The sequence below is a fragment of the Hyperolius riggenbachi genome, chromosome 6 (genome assembly GCF_040937935.1).
Source record: "Hyperolius riggenbachi isolate aHypRig1 chromosome 6, aHypRig1.pri, whole genome shotgun sequence".
NCBI classification, from domain to species: Eukaryota; Metazoa; Chordata; class Amphibia; order Anura; family Hyperoliidae; genus Hyperolius; species Hyperolius riggenbachi.
Window position 1 is genome coordinate 206506786 of NC_090651.1, and position 16614 is coordinate 206523399.

Consider the following 16614-nt stretch of genomic DNA (forward strand, 5'->3'; position numbering starts at 1 on the left):
GCCTTTTAATACTTTACGTTGGCATTTATATAATACAAGTACTGAGCGATAGGAGGATCTTTAGCAAAATGGTGTTATTCAAAAATGCGTATAAAAAAGGTGGGAGGCCTTTTGAAGCATTTTAATGCCTATGAGTGAACAAACTCTAAGATTATAGTCGTCCTTCTTCACACATAGGCGTAAAAAAAATGACGGAGTTAAAAGACTTTGAAATGCTTCACAATGCTGAGATTTTTAATGCCTGGCATTTTTTAAAGTGCTGACAGCAGCCAAAACAGCTGTGTGGTTAGGCTGTCTGTAGCACTGCCATTGCCTGACTCCGTAATGGCATAGTAACTCCGGGACGGTGTCACAGTAACACTTATCACAGCTTTGGAATTAGTATGCAGCACGTCAGTCAGCAATTGTCTGTTTCCATGAGAATTGAATCACACAGGTTGCTGTGGAACAGGGTCTCTTTACCCTGTGTCCCTAGTTCTGTAGTTAGCAAATGCTCCAGGAAGAGGGTCTGTCGGGACCCTGGAGGATGAGAAATGATAACTGTTTTCTGCCACTTATGTCCATTATTTGTAGCCTTACGCTTGCATTGGAATGTGCATTATGCCAGCTTTTGTAATTGCTCTTATGTTTCATTCAGCGCACACAATGAAGTTCACTCACCACAAGGTGATATTATTATTACATTTCCTAACCCTCATCGACTCCTAAATGTGTCTGCTTGTAAAGCGAGTTAATACATAGCATTCATTGCAGCAATAGCAGCGTTGCTGGAGACTCGGTGTTAACCTTCTCTCTGATCACCGTTGGGTCTTTTCTTCAGCGTGATATTACAGGCGGATACAAAGCTTTGCAATGTCCCCTATTTCTCCTCTCTAATTGGCTGGCTGCGTGCATCCTGTGCACTGACAGGGGTAGCAGACTGCAATTTACATGATGTCTACATACTGTGATATGAAGGGGGTTTGGTAGAGGTGTGGTAGCCCATGGTTCTATCCGCTTGCTGCACAAAATGTGAGGGATTGGTACTCATGCCAATTTGTGTGCTTGAATCTACAGACATATCTGATGTCAAGAAGCAACAATCCTACCCAGATCCTATTATGCAGGGAGTTGCTTAGGAGTTACAGACTAGGAACTCTGGAAGCAGCAGTATTTAATGAAGAGGATAGTTTAGAACAACAACCACAACAAATAACATCTGTAAAGCCCTTTCCCCCCATAGGACTCAAAGCACATAGACAGTTATTTTTATATGTATAGCTGCCATTGCATTTGATTGGCTGTTTTTTGCTTAATCATTTGTTTATACATCTGAGCCCATGGGCATATTTTTTTGTATCTAATGTGCCGTAGTTTCTTTGTTCAGCCTTCGCGGAACTTGAGGAAGGGGTGTTGCCTGAATGTTTGCCTGTTCCACTGGTTGAGCTGTCATCATTGTCACCAGACACAGATTATGGTAAAATGTGGCCCTAGGCAAGGTGGCAGTGTTGACTCTTCCCTGCCTTGTACTTATTAAGAGAAGGTAGCAACAGGCTCCTGCACAGCCAACAGGCCCTGGACACTCGCCTAATTTGCCTTGTGTATGATCCAGCTCTGCCTGTCAATATTACCGAATAAATTAGATGTTTCCATCACAGCATGTGAGCCTCTATATTATTCTGTGTTGTTGGACTTACAACTTGGTTATAGAGTATGGATTGAGATGTACAGTTTTCCCTGTCTGCAAAATATTGATTGCCAGGTTGTCCATCTCTAGGTTGTACCAAACCATGTTAGATAAAGAAACACATAAAACACGTGGCCGCTCAGTAACTTCTGTTTGCCTTAATCAGAGCTAGAGTCAGAAAACAAAATGTGCAATAAATTCTATTACTATCACTGAGCATATAAATAACAGTGAAAATTACATCTACACATTTTTTGTGCAAGAAATATCATCAGTGACCTGTAGTGGTCTGTGCAGCAGAACATAAAGTGTAGGGACTTCTGCGGTAAACAAGGCATTTTCAGGATCTTACGTTGCATACACCCTTGAAATAACTGTCAACCATTTCTAAATGTTTTGGGTGACAGTTTAGAAAAAATCACTGTACAGACAAGCAGCTTGGCTCTCTGACGAATTCCCCCATAGACTAGCACTAGGCTGCGGTGTGGTGCGGTAAATTCACCGCACCACACAGCCTCAGTGTGAAAGGCCCTTCAATGTACTTGAACTAAAGGGCCATACAGATGCTTAGTTGCTGTCATCTACTAGGATTGTTAGTGATCATAACGGGTAACAGTTTTAGTAACAATCACTGTATAGACAGCTAATCAGCCTATTCTGTTCTATGGAGAGGAAGGATGATGAACAGCAGACAAGCAGGAGGCAGCGTACCATAGCGGTCTATTCAATCAGTCATTTACGGATCTAACACAGCAGACTGCTAAACAATGCTGTGTCCCACCTGTGCTGACTGGACTGTGCCGGGGCTATGGTGAATTATGATTTCAGCCAAGGAAAGTTTTGCATCTTTAGGCAGCTTAAAGGGATACTGTAGGGGGGTCGGGGGAAAATGAGCTGAACTTACCCGGGGCTTCTAATGGTCCCCTGCAGACATCCTGTGTTGGCGCAGCCACTCCCCAATGCTCCGGCCCCGCCTCCGGTTCACTTCTGGAATTTCTGACTTTAAAGTCAGAAAACCACTGCGCCTGCGTTGCTGTGTCCTCGCTCCCGCTGATGTCACCAGGAGTGTACTGCGCAGACACAGACCATACTGGGCCTGCGCTGTGTGCTCTTGATGACATCAGCGGGATTGAGGACACGGCAACGCAGGCGCAGTGGTTTTCTGACTTTAAAGTCAGAAATTTCAGAAGTGAACCGGAGGCGGGGCCGGAGCATCGGTAAGTGGCTGTGCGGGCACAGGATGTCTGCGGGGGACCATTAGAAGCCCCGGGTAAGTTCAGCTCATTTTCCCCCGACCCCCCTACAGTATCCCTTTAAAGCAGCAATGTCAGTTTACAAATGCTTCATGCTGTTATAGATTCTCTTTAAATAAAGAGCTCAGTTAATCAATTTACTTTCTACAGCCTGCATTGTCATATTTTCATCCCCTTCTGCATGCATTCCGACTATAAGCTCTGCCGTCACGTCACACAGGGACAAAACATAGAGCTAAAATCCCCCTGAAAAGCCATCGATATGTGTGCAGTTCTCACATTTCCAGCCTGCTTTCTTCTGTAATATAGGTGCAGCTGGCGTCCGCGCCTTCCCAGAGCCCAGATTCCCTGCAATTACAGCACGGCCACCAACCGATTCTCATTTTCCTCTATTCAGCCCTGGAAAATTCTACCTACAGCATGAAATCTAATTAGACAAAAACAAAACCAGCACTGAGCCACAAGACCAATGCAAATCAGGACTATAAATTGCTCCTTAAACTCCCCTTTCTGAGTTTGAAGAGACCCGAAACGGTGAGCAGATGCCTGGCTGGACGATGGAGGAGACGGCTAAGTGACAAACACAACAGGACCATTACAGACAATAATTATTTCTGGCAGAGGAGACCACTGGCTCTATCGTGGTGAATGGGCCTGCTATTTTCTAGAACCAAGACGATGCAACTTTAATGCACAGAGCTGTCACGGAGAGCTTCAGTATAGCTCATTATGTTATGTAATGCATGCATAATGTGGAATGTCATAGTTAGGCTTATAACAATGATGATGATGTTTATTATTATTATGAATTTATGAAGTGACAGCATATTCAGTTGCACTGATATGAAAAGTAACTATTACTTTTAAAAGGTTACAAATTCTGCTGAGATATATTTACCATAGAAAGAAAACAAAAAAACTAAAACTTTTAGTTTGATTTTGTATTCATTTAAAAATTGTGAGCTTAAGTCCGTTGATTTCACTAGTGGATTCAAGTAATAATGTTAATAATAATAACATTTATATTTATAAAGCGCTTTTCTCCTGTTGGACTCAAAGTGTTTGTGATCTGCAGCCACTAAGGGTGCATTTAATAGCCACGCTGGAGCATTCGGGAGGTTTGCCCAAGAACTCCTTGCTAACTGGCTGCAGCCAGGATGTGAACGCTGATCTCCTGTGTCTTTAACCTGTACACTAAATATATCCTGACAGAGAGAATGTTTGCTAAAATCAAGATTTCTATTTTATATCCTTTAAAACTCAGGGGCGTAGCTAACCCCAAAGATCAGTGGCACGTGCCCCGGATCTATTCTGGGGTGCCCCGAATATCCCCCAGGCAGAGTTAGCTGTAGTGCATCAATGGCAGGCATGCTGGGAACTGTGATGCATCAATTTGGGGTATGCTGAGCGCTGTAGTGCTTCTATGTAGGCATATTGGGTTCTGTGGTGCAATGCTGGGTGCTGTTATGCCTTTATGGGGGCATGCAGGGAGCTGTGGTTCTTGTATAGGGCTATGCTGGGAGTTGTGGTGCTTCAATGGGAGGCCCATTGGAGCATGAGAGGAGGTCCACTAGAAGGTCAGGGAATGCTATAGGGAACTGCCAGATAAACTAGCAGCAGGCCAGATCACCGAGCAGAAAGCTAGATCTGCCAGCACATATGCCAGGTAACTCTACCTAGTTATGTTTAAGCGACACTGCCTATTTACTGCCTATTTATGCGATATGCTGCATTTTGTTGGGGGGGGGGGGGTTGTATTAATGGAGAGGGGGCTTCATCCAAGATTTTGCTGGGCAGGCCTACTTAGACCGCTGTTAAGTTCATGGAAATTTGGCCCCACCCATGACCACACCCATAGTATGGTGTGTGGTCACACCCATTTCCCGGATGGAGTGCCCAAAAGTGCCCCAGGTCTCTTAAGATCCTAGCAAAGCTCCTGGTAAAACTGTTCTTCCAAATCTAGCCAGCAGAAAACTGTTTTGAAATTTGAACATTGCCTGGTTTAAGCTGCAGCTACAAGCCTCCCTACCATCTCACTCCTATAGCTCCCCTTTCCTTCTGATGAGTCATGCTGTCTATTCTATGTGTACAGACAAGACAGCTGCCTTGTGTGTTCTTTGCTGTCCGGGGAGCTATCTTGTCTATGCACATGCTAGAGCAGAATGGAAGGGTTGAGGAGAGAATTAGAAGAGAGGCTGGAAAGAACTGCAGATTCAACCATGCTATCATCAAATGAAACACAGCTTTAACCAGTTCCTGGTTTGATGACAGTATATCTATGCTCCTTGAGACTTTATCTTAGTGTCAGGGGCGTAGATATACGTGTTACACAGTGATCACTCGCCGCTTTATTGCCACTTGTTACTACACTGATTGGTTAATGGGAACAAATGCTCCCAAAGCCAATCAAAGTGCTGTAATCAATGATCACTGGCATCAGCGAGATGCCGGTGGTCATTAACAAAGTGAAAGTAAAAAGACATGCATATTACTTCCTGTGTATTATTCACATCTAGTAGCTAAAGAGTAAAAATACACCTACATACAATACATTAAATAAAAATAAATACCCCATTAATTAATGTATGTGTTTAGATACTCACCTAAAGAGAGGGAAGGCTGTGGATCCCATAGAACCTTCTAAGTCTTCACTCTATCTGCTCGTTCCACCTCTGTTCCTGCAGGTTGAATACATCTTCAGTCCTCCTCAGGCAGCCTCCAGAAGTACTTGTGTCACCGAGCACTTCTACAGAGGAACAGATCCGTACTGTGCAGGCGCAAGTCTAGACTTGTGCTTGTGCAGCATGGATGTGCCCATCTTCAGAAGTACTCAGGGACCCAAGAGTTTCCAAAGCCTTCTAAGGAGTCCTGAAGGATCCAACTTCGCATGGGGGACAGCAATGGAAAGAGAGCACATAGAGAAGACCTGGAAAGCTTTATGGGATCCATAGCCTTCCCTGTTCTTAGGTGACTATCTATTTTTATGTTGCTTCATGGTTGCTTTGTTAAACCCCTTTCCAAGATATTTTTTACTGGCAAAAAAAGGTGAATTGTGGCCTATGCCATTACGCTCAACATTTGCATGAAAAACCCTGTGAAAAAGTAGTCACGTGGGCCAAGATCCCTTCTAGTAACTGAAAGCCAACGGAACATTAGGTTATACCCAGCAGGAGGAGTTTGGACAGGAAACGGAGATCTGCTGTGTTCAATATAACTGAACTGTCACTTCAACAGGAAAATGAGCAACAGGAAAAAATATACCCTGATACTTTTAATATATTTATTGCAAAATGCACAGCTGTACAATGCTCAAACCTTTGTGCATTGCTGATTCCAAATTCACTACTGTATCATATGCATTCGAAAATGAGAGGGGGAACAAGGACTTTAAAAGTCTGTCTGCGACCCTATTCGAATGCGTGATGTGATAGGCAAACAGTGCAGACGGATAACGACTGTTTGCCAAGTATGAACACATTTCAACTGACGCAAGAACTAATACAACTGCATGGAAACAATACAAGCATACTGAAAAATCTCTCCAACTATTGTAAAATAAGGCAATGAAAAATAACTTAACGACCACGCAAAGTGCAGCTGTTCAACACAACCAACAAGAACATGCATTTCTACAGTCCTGTAACTAGAAAATGGATTGAGCGCATCGCCTGTTGGTAAGTGCAGTATGTGCGGACCAGTTAGATTCCGGTTCAAAAGCACTTAATTGATAAAGGGACGCTTTGTAGTTCCAAAACGTTGGATTAACGATTTTTCATCACAGTGAACTGCATTATTCATTACATTGGTGTGCCGACATCTAATGTATGTTGGACTGTTACTATAAATTGACTGGCTGCTATGTCATACTTCACTTTTCAGTCACACTCACTGCTCTACTCTACTGGTGGTTTACTAAGGAAAAGGCTAGGGTTCCTTGAGATTACACACCGAAACATGGGCCAGTGCAATGAGTAGTGTGGACTGGCATAATGCAATAACATTGAACAAGCAAACAAATTTGTTTACTGCTGTCATATTTGTGTCTGATGATTTACAACCGGCTGCTCTGACTGAATGATATCAGTATGCTTGTTATTACTGCATTTTGCACTGTGTTTGTGAGCCAAATGTATTTGCAGCAGCACCCCAGAGCCCTGATTATGATTAGAGAAAGCACAAAAGAGGACCTGTCATAGACTGGCCTGATCTCTGTACGGCAGCAGCTGCACACAAAGCAGCTTGCTGCTATGGAACGGTAAGAAAAGGCGACCCATAAATAGCCTGACACAAAGGCTTAGGAAGATTGATCAGAGAACGACGGAGGGAGAGGAAGCGCCGAGGAGACAGAGGCAACGCTGCTTCAGATGCCATGACTAATTCTGCGAAACAAGAAAATGAATACGATGGGCACATTTTACATCCAATTCCCCCCTCATCTGCCGAGAAACAGCCCTGCCAGCGTAGCATGCACATTAGCTCTTTCTAGAGATGTACTGGGCAATAATAAGAACCGTGAGAGCCTTGCATCCGCCGGGGAAACACAACTCAGACCGCCTGACCTTCGCCACCTGACTCTGAGCGCTCAGCAGAGTGATGTATGCTGAAGTGTGGCTGCAGGAGCAACCATTACATCTGCTGCAAAAAGTGAAGTCAAAGATAACCACATGTCCCTTCTGTGTTTGTTGAGATCGCCAAACATTGCATACCAACCAGGCTGATTTGTAAGAACAACAAGGGCAAAGATGGTGTGCAAAGAAGCGATACCTGAATGTGACTAAGATAAGATTGGTTGCTATGAGTTATTACATTGCACCGCCACGCTGCTTATTGCATGGATAATTAAATAAGTTTCTTATTGTTTACAGAATTCAGTTTCACATATTAAACACCATATGACATGAGAGAAACATGGGATCTTAGGGCGCATACACACATCCAATTTTGATTTGCCAAACTTATCACTTGCAATGTAGTATGAGAGCTTACCTACACAATCTGTTCATAGTATTCAAAATCTGTTCACCCTCATACTACATGTAGCTGGTAAAATCGACCAATCACTGGCCAGTCAAAATTGGATGTGTACACCAGTCTTTACATGTTGAGCTTATTTTTAAAAACTGCTCATCAGTGACACGCTGTATACACACATCCAATCTTGATTGTCTAATTTTACCACTTTCATGCACAATGAGGGCCAACAGATTTTAAAGTGTACCTGAGACGAGAATAAAGAAAGATTTGATACTTACCCAGGCCTTTCTCCAGCCCCATATGCACCGCTGAGGCTCTATCCATCCTCCCGAGTGCCTCCTTTCTCTGGCTATCGGCCCTGTATTCTGGCTCAGTCGCGCCAGTCGTGCTGTTCTGTGCAAGTGCGGCCCCTCCGCACTTGCGCAGAAGAGCCCGACTGGTGCAGCTGAGCCAGATTACCAGGAGCAATGGCAGGAGAACGGAGGCAATCAGGACTCGGACGGCTAGGGACTCAGTGGTGCTTATGAGGCTAGAGAAAGGCCTGGGTAAGCCTCAAATATTTGTTTTATTCTCGGCTCAGGTTTACTTTAAATACTTTCACCAGATTGCTTAGGTAAGCGACAATACTTGCCATTTAATATGGCAATTGGCAACTCGACTTAAGGCTATTTTTCAAGGTGCACAGACAACTGGAGCAAATCTGCAGCAGTTGTCCAGAACATGATGTTAGCTAAAGAAGGAGTCTGACTGCTTGCTCTGGGAAACTACTGCACTCTTGCTTCAGTTTCGTGGTTGTTTCCATGGTCAATCAGCCATGGTGACTCTAAGTATAATGCATGCAAGTGGCTGCATGCTTATCACTAAGCAGTACAGTATAAACATCTGTCATATGCTAGGGTGCAGAACAATGTTATGTATGTGTATAATATATACATATTTATTTCCCTGGTTGAGCGCACAACTTTAGAAGCCAGTCATCAATGGGCAGTCCCAATATGTCTGCCCTAACTGGTTATTCTAAAGTCTAGACTTTTATAATATGAAATTCTTCTTATATAAAGTAGAACATCTTTATGCGATATGCACACTGTATCAGTCAAATAAATACAGAAGCACACAAGGTAAAATGCATGATGGTATTTTTTCAGTAGATGTGGTCACTTTAATTTAATCTGCCAGTAATCTATTCAGTGTCACCTTTCTGATCAATTAACTTCCAACCAGTTTGGACTGTTATAAGATATATGATAGGATATGGCAGTATATTTCTGTCTATCGCATTCCAGGTTGATCAGTGGCTACATAACAAAACAAGGAATACGGTGTTAGAATCAATTTTCAGTCATTTTTTTAGCAGAAATGTGATGAGATGAAATGCTGAAAGTTGAGAATTAATCGCTTTTCAACCAATCAAAGTGTTGATTGAGGTGTAAACAGTCATTTGTGTGATCATATTGCTATCAAAGCATGTTAGATCATCTTAGGTTACTGTACCCAAAACAAGCAATTTGTTGTATACTGTGGTTTGTACTGTTAATCTACTCAAACTAACATAAACAGCAAAGCACTCTATCCCTTGTCAACTAATAAAGAGTTATTTGTTATGCATCTGCCCAAATTAGAAATGTGGTTGCTATGAGTTACCTTACTTGCTGATTTGTCTGGAAAGGTAAAAGAAAACTGGTAAAAAAAGTAGAGCAGCTGACTTGAGGAACCAATTATATTTGTCATGGTAAATGAAACGTTTGATCATTTTTGCTCCAATTTACTTTGCACTTGTCAATCAGTGTCAAGTTATAGCTGATGTAAGTTACAGTATGGTTTGGCCCATGTAGATGTTGTTAGACCATAAGGTATATAACCACATGTTGTTTATCCAACAAGACTTACTTTTGCTCAGGATACATCTGCAAATGATTTAAGATTCTCCAATAGACTAAAAATAGCTGTCACAAGAGCTGCACCTCCATCAAAACATAACATTTGAGTTCTAGTCATTGTGCTCTATTTGCAGAATGGAGAAGATATTGAGGCTTTGAATTTGAAAAGTAAATGAAAACTGAAATAACATTTCCATATTCATCTGTGTACATTCCTATAGGTGACATTTCAGTCTATTCATCATGCCTGTCTCCTAGCGTCAGCATCAAACCCAACTTGGTTTCAGCCTGTCTGTCTCTGGTGTGTGACAGGTTTAATCTTGCATTTATAAAAAAAAAAAGACTGATGTGCTAAATAACAGTCAGAGAGGCGGAATGTTCCAAGCTGGTCATCAGACTCTGTCACCAGATCACAGTGTGGTCCCTGTGTCTGTATACAGTATACAGTATGTAGATGGGAATCTGGCATAGGTTGGGACAAAGTTATCAGCAGAGTATTGGGCCCAAACCTGCTCTCTACAGAGGTCATACACAGGAGAACATCCAGAACATCCTGGAAACGCACATGTGATGTATGTGTCTGCTTCTGCAATACTCTGTGATGCTATCAGTGTGTCCTTCACGTATGAAGCCTTCTGCTCTAGCCTGGCGACCGCTTGTGCTGATGTAGACGGGATAGCAAGTGACACTAATGCACACTGCCTATTAGCTACTACTTGATGAGGTCTGTCTGTTACACCAAATGGGCAAATAACAAGGCTGCGCTGCTGCTAGGTTTGTTAAGCCCACTGTGAACACTCTGCATGAGCGGCCATCGTTCCGCCAGAGATGCTCGGCAGGCTGCTGGGATGAAGGACGTGATTCTCTCTGCCCAAATAAGCAGTGTTGTATCACAGCAGGCCGAGCGGCGGGCAGCGGCTGGCATCTCCTCCTGCCAATATAACCTTCCTCTAGAGCCTAGGAATCCGGTCCTTATCCCAGCAATACTGGCATGGCCAGCTAGCTCATGTGAACTCTGGCAGTCACCTCCAGCATCCCCAGCATCAGCACCATTACCGAAGGCCTGTCACATAGTGCATTCCTCTGCCCCGAGCCCTCTGCTCCTCCGGACCGAATTCCTTTATCGCAGCACCTGCCCCCTGCTTGCATAACGTGGCATCATGATCTCTAAAAAGTTTTGCCTCACCGCCAGCTCTATTCACTGACGATATCCCATCATTGAGTCACTCACAACACAAGGGGCTTGACTTCATCTATATAGCTTGTCAACAAGTAGCAGTTACAGTTTGTCAGTGTGTAGCAGTGTATCCTTTATGCGCACTGATCATCAGCTCCCTAAAGTTCACTTTCTAATTTGGTATGCCACCCTACCCCTCACTGGCACCCCGAGAAGTCTTCTTTACAGTGCAACTTGCTGTGATCTCCTTCCTGCAAAAATGAACCAGGATTCAAATTGAAATTCTAACAGGTGATTGTCACAATACATCCCATGGCACGACGACCGTAATCCGCTGCCCAACATAGGCTGTGTAGCCACCGGAATCCAGCATCACTGACTTATCAACAGCAGCGCTTTGTTTTTCCCCATGCATGTTACAAAGTTGCAGAATAGATGTTGAAGGGGAAGCAGGGTTACCGGGCTTCAGAACAAGAAACAAGCGCACTGCCATCTCAAAAGCAAACCTCACTGCTAAACAGCAGACGCCGGAGGATTCTCTATAACCAGCCAGCATCCTTCCTGTAACCTCCTGAGCCACAAGAGATACCTGCACAAGGCAGCAAAGGACACCAGCATGCACACATCAATAGACGTCTCCCATTGCTCTCTGTAATGCTAAACTACACAGGCTGCTGAGAACAGTGCCACTCCATGCCGTGACCCCGGCGAGGGATCCGTGCCAAGCAGCGAGCCCACATCCCGCTTGCTGCCAGCACTTCACTTTGAAACAAAAGTAAAGGATCAATGTCTCCTACCTCTGCTGAGCAGGATACAAGTGAGGAGCAGCAGGTCCAGCCGGTAAGGCTTCATCCCAAGCAGCATCCCAGCAGACCCCAGCGAACAATGTAGGAATCAGGTTCCCCCTGTGGAAGGGGGTATTGCTCCCTGGATTCTCTTGGCTCAGATTGCATCCAGCCTTGGTAGCTCTTGAGCAGCACACATGCACTGACTGTGCAGCTGCATCCTCTCTTCTCTCTCTGGCTGCGCTCAGCCTCCTCCTCCCTCCTCCAGGCAGACACAGGGGCAGAGCTGGAATATTCAGTGCTGAGCGTTTAGGAGCGATTTCACTTTCTCCTTTTCCTTCCACGGATCACCTCAGACTGTCCACCTGCGCTCCTCCCCTCATTCATTTGTTGTTCTGGGCACAGGGTCCCCCATTTGCTGGACGGCTGTTGCCCCCACTTCCTGTACTTTGCACATCTTAATCTGTGTGTACTAGGTAAGCCTTTTCCTCATATCTCCGTGCCTGGAAGCTTTTCTGATGCTGGAGTGTGTGCTTCAAATGTATATTTTAGTTACAGAGGAAGCCTGGAGAGCTAATATAGCTGATGGATTCCTGTATGGAGACCTCAGCATAGCTCTGTTTTTGTTTAACCACTTGCCGACCAGGGGATTTTACACTGATCGGTGCTGCATGGGCTCTACAGCCCGCAGCACCGATCAGGAGTGCAGCAGGGCGATCAGACTACCCCCCTTTTTTCCCCACTAGGGGGATGTCCTGCTGGGGGGGTCTGATCGCCGCCGGCTGCAGTTGCTTAGCGGGGGGGCTCTTCAAAGCCCCCCTCCGCAGCGCTTTCCGCCCTCTCGCCCGCTCCCTCCCTCTCCCTTCCCCTGTGTGCTGCGCAGGACGGATTTCCGTCCTGCGCATTGAAGGATAGGCTTCAGCCTATCATATGCCGGCGATCCCCGGCCAATCAGAGGCCGGGGATCGCCGATCTGCCTTACGGCGCTGCTGCGCAGCAGCGCCGTATGATGTAAACAGCAGGGATTTCTTCCCCGCCTGTTTACATTTTGCCGGCGAGCCGCCATCGGCTGTTCACGGAGACACCCTCCGTGAACTGACATGGAAAGGCCACTCGATCGAGCGGCCGTTTCCATGGTAACCCACAGACGACCAGTTTACGCCAATCGGCGTTAGCTGGTCGTCAAGAGGTTAATTGTGGTCCCACTCCTCCTGCCAAGGGAGGGAAGTTGCACCCCAAAATTTCCCTTGTTGCATGTGACATAAAATAAATAAATGAAGTGTGGGAGCCCCTTACATCAGATGCATATCATATCAGATGCACAACCTGGAGACTCAATGGAACATAACATTTTTAATTGTTTAATATATACTGCAATATTAGATGGACTGAACTTTCAATTTATTTTCCAGGGATGCTGTGAAAACAAGACAAGTGGTTACCCAGAACCAGCGGCCTAGCAATAGGGGGTGCAGACTGCACTGGGGCCCTCCATCAAACACAGTATTAGCTTTTCAATGTGCTGGGCTGGTAACTATCACTTCTATAGTGTATATGCTTTGAATAGAGGCAATCATTAACAAACTGTTCCCCTCCTCTGCTTATACCTCTAATACTGTGGATGTCCTTGGCAGGTTATCTGTATAATGCTTGGCAGGGGTCAATGTAAAACTTGCACTGAGGCCCATAGCTCCTTAGCTATGCCAGTGCCCACAACAACCACTCAGAAATATATTTCAGTAGACCAGACTAGCCGCGCACAGAGCAGAGCGTCCCTTGCAGCTGGAGGCAGGAACGGCGGTAAGTCTCTGCCCGCTGTTAGCCGCCGAGTTACCAGAGGGGAGAGCCAGGAAGGGGGGCCCCAAGCTGAGGGAAGGGGGGGGAGACTCCCCCCCCCCTTCCCCACGCTGTACATACCGCTCCCTTTCACTGCGCTCCTCCCCTCCTGGGGGACACCTATAGACCTAGCTACATACTGGGGACACCTAAGACCTATACTGGGAATACCTATACACCTGGCTACATATACTGGGGACACCTATAGACCTGGCTTTACTGGGGACATCTATACACCTAGCTACATATACTGGGAATACCTATACACCTGGCTACTTATACTGGGGCACCTATACACCTGGCTATACTGGGGACACCTATACACATTGCTACATATACTGGGAATTCCTATACACCTGGCTACATATACTGGGGACACCTATAGACCTGGCTTTACTGGGGACATCTATAGACCTGGCTACATATACTGGGAATACCTATACACCTGGCTACTTATACTGGGGACACCTATACACCTGGCTATACTGGGGACACCTATACACATTGCTACATATACTGGGAATACCTATACACCTGGCTACATATACCGGGGACACCTATAGACCTGGCTTTACTGGGGACATCTATAGACCTGGCTACATATACTGGGGATACCTATACACCTGGCTACTTATACTGGGGACACCTATAGACCTGGCTACATATACTGGGAATACCTATACACCTGGCTACTTATACTGGGGACACCTATACACCTGGCTGTACTGGGGACACCTATAGACCTGGCTACATATACTGGGGATACCGATACACCTGGCTGCATATACTGGGGACACCTATTCACATTGCTACATATACTGGGAATACCTATAGACCTGGCTACATATGCTGGGAACACCTATAGACCTGGCTATCTATACTGGATACACCTGTAGACCTGGCTATCTATACTGGGGACACCCATAGACCTGGCTACCTATTCTGGGGACACCTATAGTCCTGGCAACCTATTCTGGGGACACCTATAGACCTGGCTATCTAAACTGGGGACACCTATAGACCTGGCTACTTATACTGGGGACACCTATAGACCTGGATACCTATACTGGGAACACCAATACACCTGGTTACTTCCACTATGGATACCTTTAGACCTGTTACCTATACTGGGGGCACCTATTTTGGGGTATCTGCTGCCAGATTAACTATTTTTGGGGAACCGCTGCTGCTAGATTAAGTGTATTTTGGGGAACAGCTGCCAGATTATGTGTATTTTTGGGGAACCGATGCCAGATTGTGTATGTTGGGGGAACCACTGCTTCCAGATTATGTGTATTTTGGGGGAACCACTGCTGCAAGATTACATGTATTTTGGGTGATCCGCTGCCAGATTATGCATATTTTGGGCAACTGCTGCCAAATTATGTGTATGTTAGGGAAACTGCTGCTGCCAGATTACGTCTATTTTGGGGGAACGACTGCCATATTATCATATTACCATATTATTTTGGAGGAACCTCTGCCAAATGGCGTAGATTTTTGGTGAAATTCGGTCAGATTACATGTATTTTGGGGGGAAACATTAAGTCAGAGCTCAAACTTCCCCGACAGACCTTTTACACCACTGCCAAGGTCATGTATATTTTGCCCCACCCATGACCACGCCCACATTCTGTTGCATGACCACACCCGTTTTTTGGCGCGCCGCGCAGGGATTTTTTTTTAATCAGTATAAAATATCTGTCGGCAGTAATTTATTAGATCTAACTCTGTAAAAAATAACATGAAATGTGGGCGACACTGGTACGGGGCCCCATAATCTCCTATTGCCGGGGGCCCCATGAGTTGTCAGTCCGCACCTGGGTAGCATAGAGGGCTGGATGGGTGGACTTGATGCTGCAGAGGGCACACTTACCCAGTGGCAGGAAATATTTGGCCCTGCAGCCAAATAAAGTTTAACCTTATCTCCCTGCTAAAGGGTACACATGTTGGCTGAGGCGGCCCATAATTACCACCTCAGCCAATGATCAGGCGTGTGTACAGAGGTGCCTGACCCGTGACATTCATGTAATCTGCCCGGCGGATAAACTCACTTCCAGCGCCCACCAGCTTATATTGTTAAAGTGGATCCGAGATAAACTTTTACTCATTGCATAATTGTGTTCCTTTCATATAGTTTATAGGGCATTCCTCAAGCTAAATACTTTTTTTGTTTTGTTTTAATACTCTAATTCCCTATAAACTAAACAAGCCTCGCCCACAGCTCCTTTTGTGCCTTGGCACTGTAGCAAGGGCTTATGGGAGAAGGAGGTTACTAGCCATTGATTTCAGAGGCAGAGGGGAGGAGGCAGGAGGAGAGAGGACTGAATTTACACACAGGCAAGCTGATAGCACCTCTAGCCCTCAGCCTGTGACACTGTGACAAACAGAACATGGATGCCCTCATTGTATCACAGGAATAAATAATCATAAACTATTTAAGCTGTTTGTAGCTAGATAAGCTTTGTAAACTATCTAAACTTTAGATAAGATATATAGACAAGTTACTTGTTATAGTTAGTTTTTCATCTCGGCCCCACTTTAACGCCACTCCCCCGCCTGCCTCATATCATCATCCATGCGCCACTCTGTTGTCCCTCCACCCTCTCCTCCCCCCCCCCAGCATAGCAACACTGCTTGAGGGGCTAGTGCACACCAAAATCGCTACTGCAATTGCTAGAGCTTAAAGATTTGCAATAGCGATTTTCAGATTTTTTTTGGGATGAATGAGCGTTTCTGCTGATTCATTCAAGCTGAAACGCTCCAAAAAATGCTACATGCAGCGTGTTTGCGTTTTTAGGAAAATCACTATGCTTCTGTGGGAACACCCAAGTTATGCTAATTAAAATAGATAGGTAATATAATCTCTTGCCCACCCTGTTTTAAAAGAACAGGCAAGCGTTTGTGATTTCATGGGGGCAGACATCTTTTTGGTTGAAAGGAGGTGACAGGGAGCATGAGACACAGTTCCAACTGTCCTGCGTCCTGATCACCCCTCCCAGTGGCGCGCTCTAGGCAATGAGAACAACAACATCAAAAATCC

General features: G+C 45.1%; 1 protein-coding gene across 4 annotated transcripts in view; it reads right to left on the reverse strand.

Moving 5' to 3' along the window:
- Positions 1–12073, reverse strand: part of KIRREL3 (kirre like nephrin family adhesion molecule 3) — a 1384273-nt gene extending 1372200 nt beyond the window's left edge. For all 4 annotated transcript variants that reach the window (XM_068240337.1, XM_068240336.1, XM_068240335.1 and 1 more), the window contains exon 1: positions 11748–12073. In XM_068240337.1, the coding sequence (XP_068096438.1) occupies positions 11748–11814 (67 nt within the window). In that variant the 5' untranslated portion in view covers positions 11815–12073. The remainder of the gene's footprint in view (positions 1–11747) is intronic.
- Positions 12074–16614: the final 4541 nt, after the last annotated feature.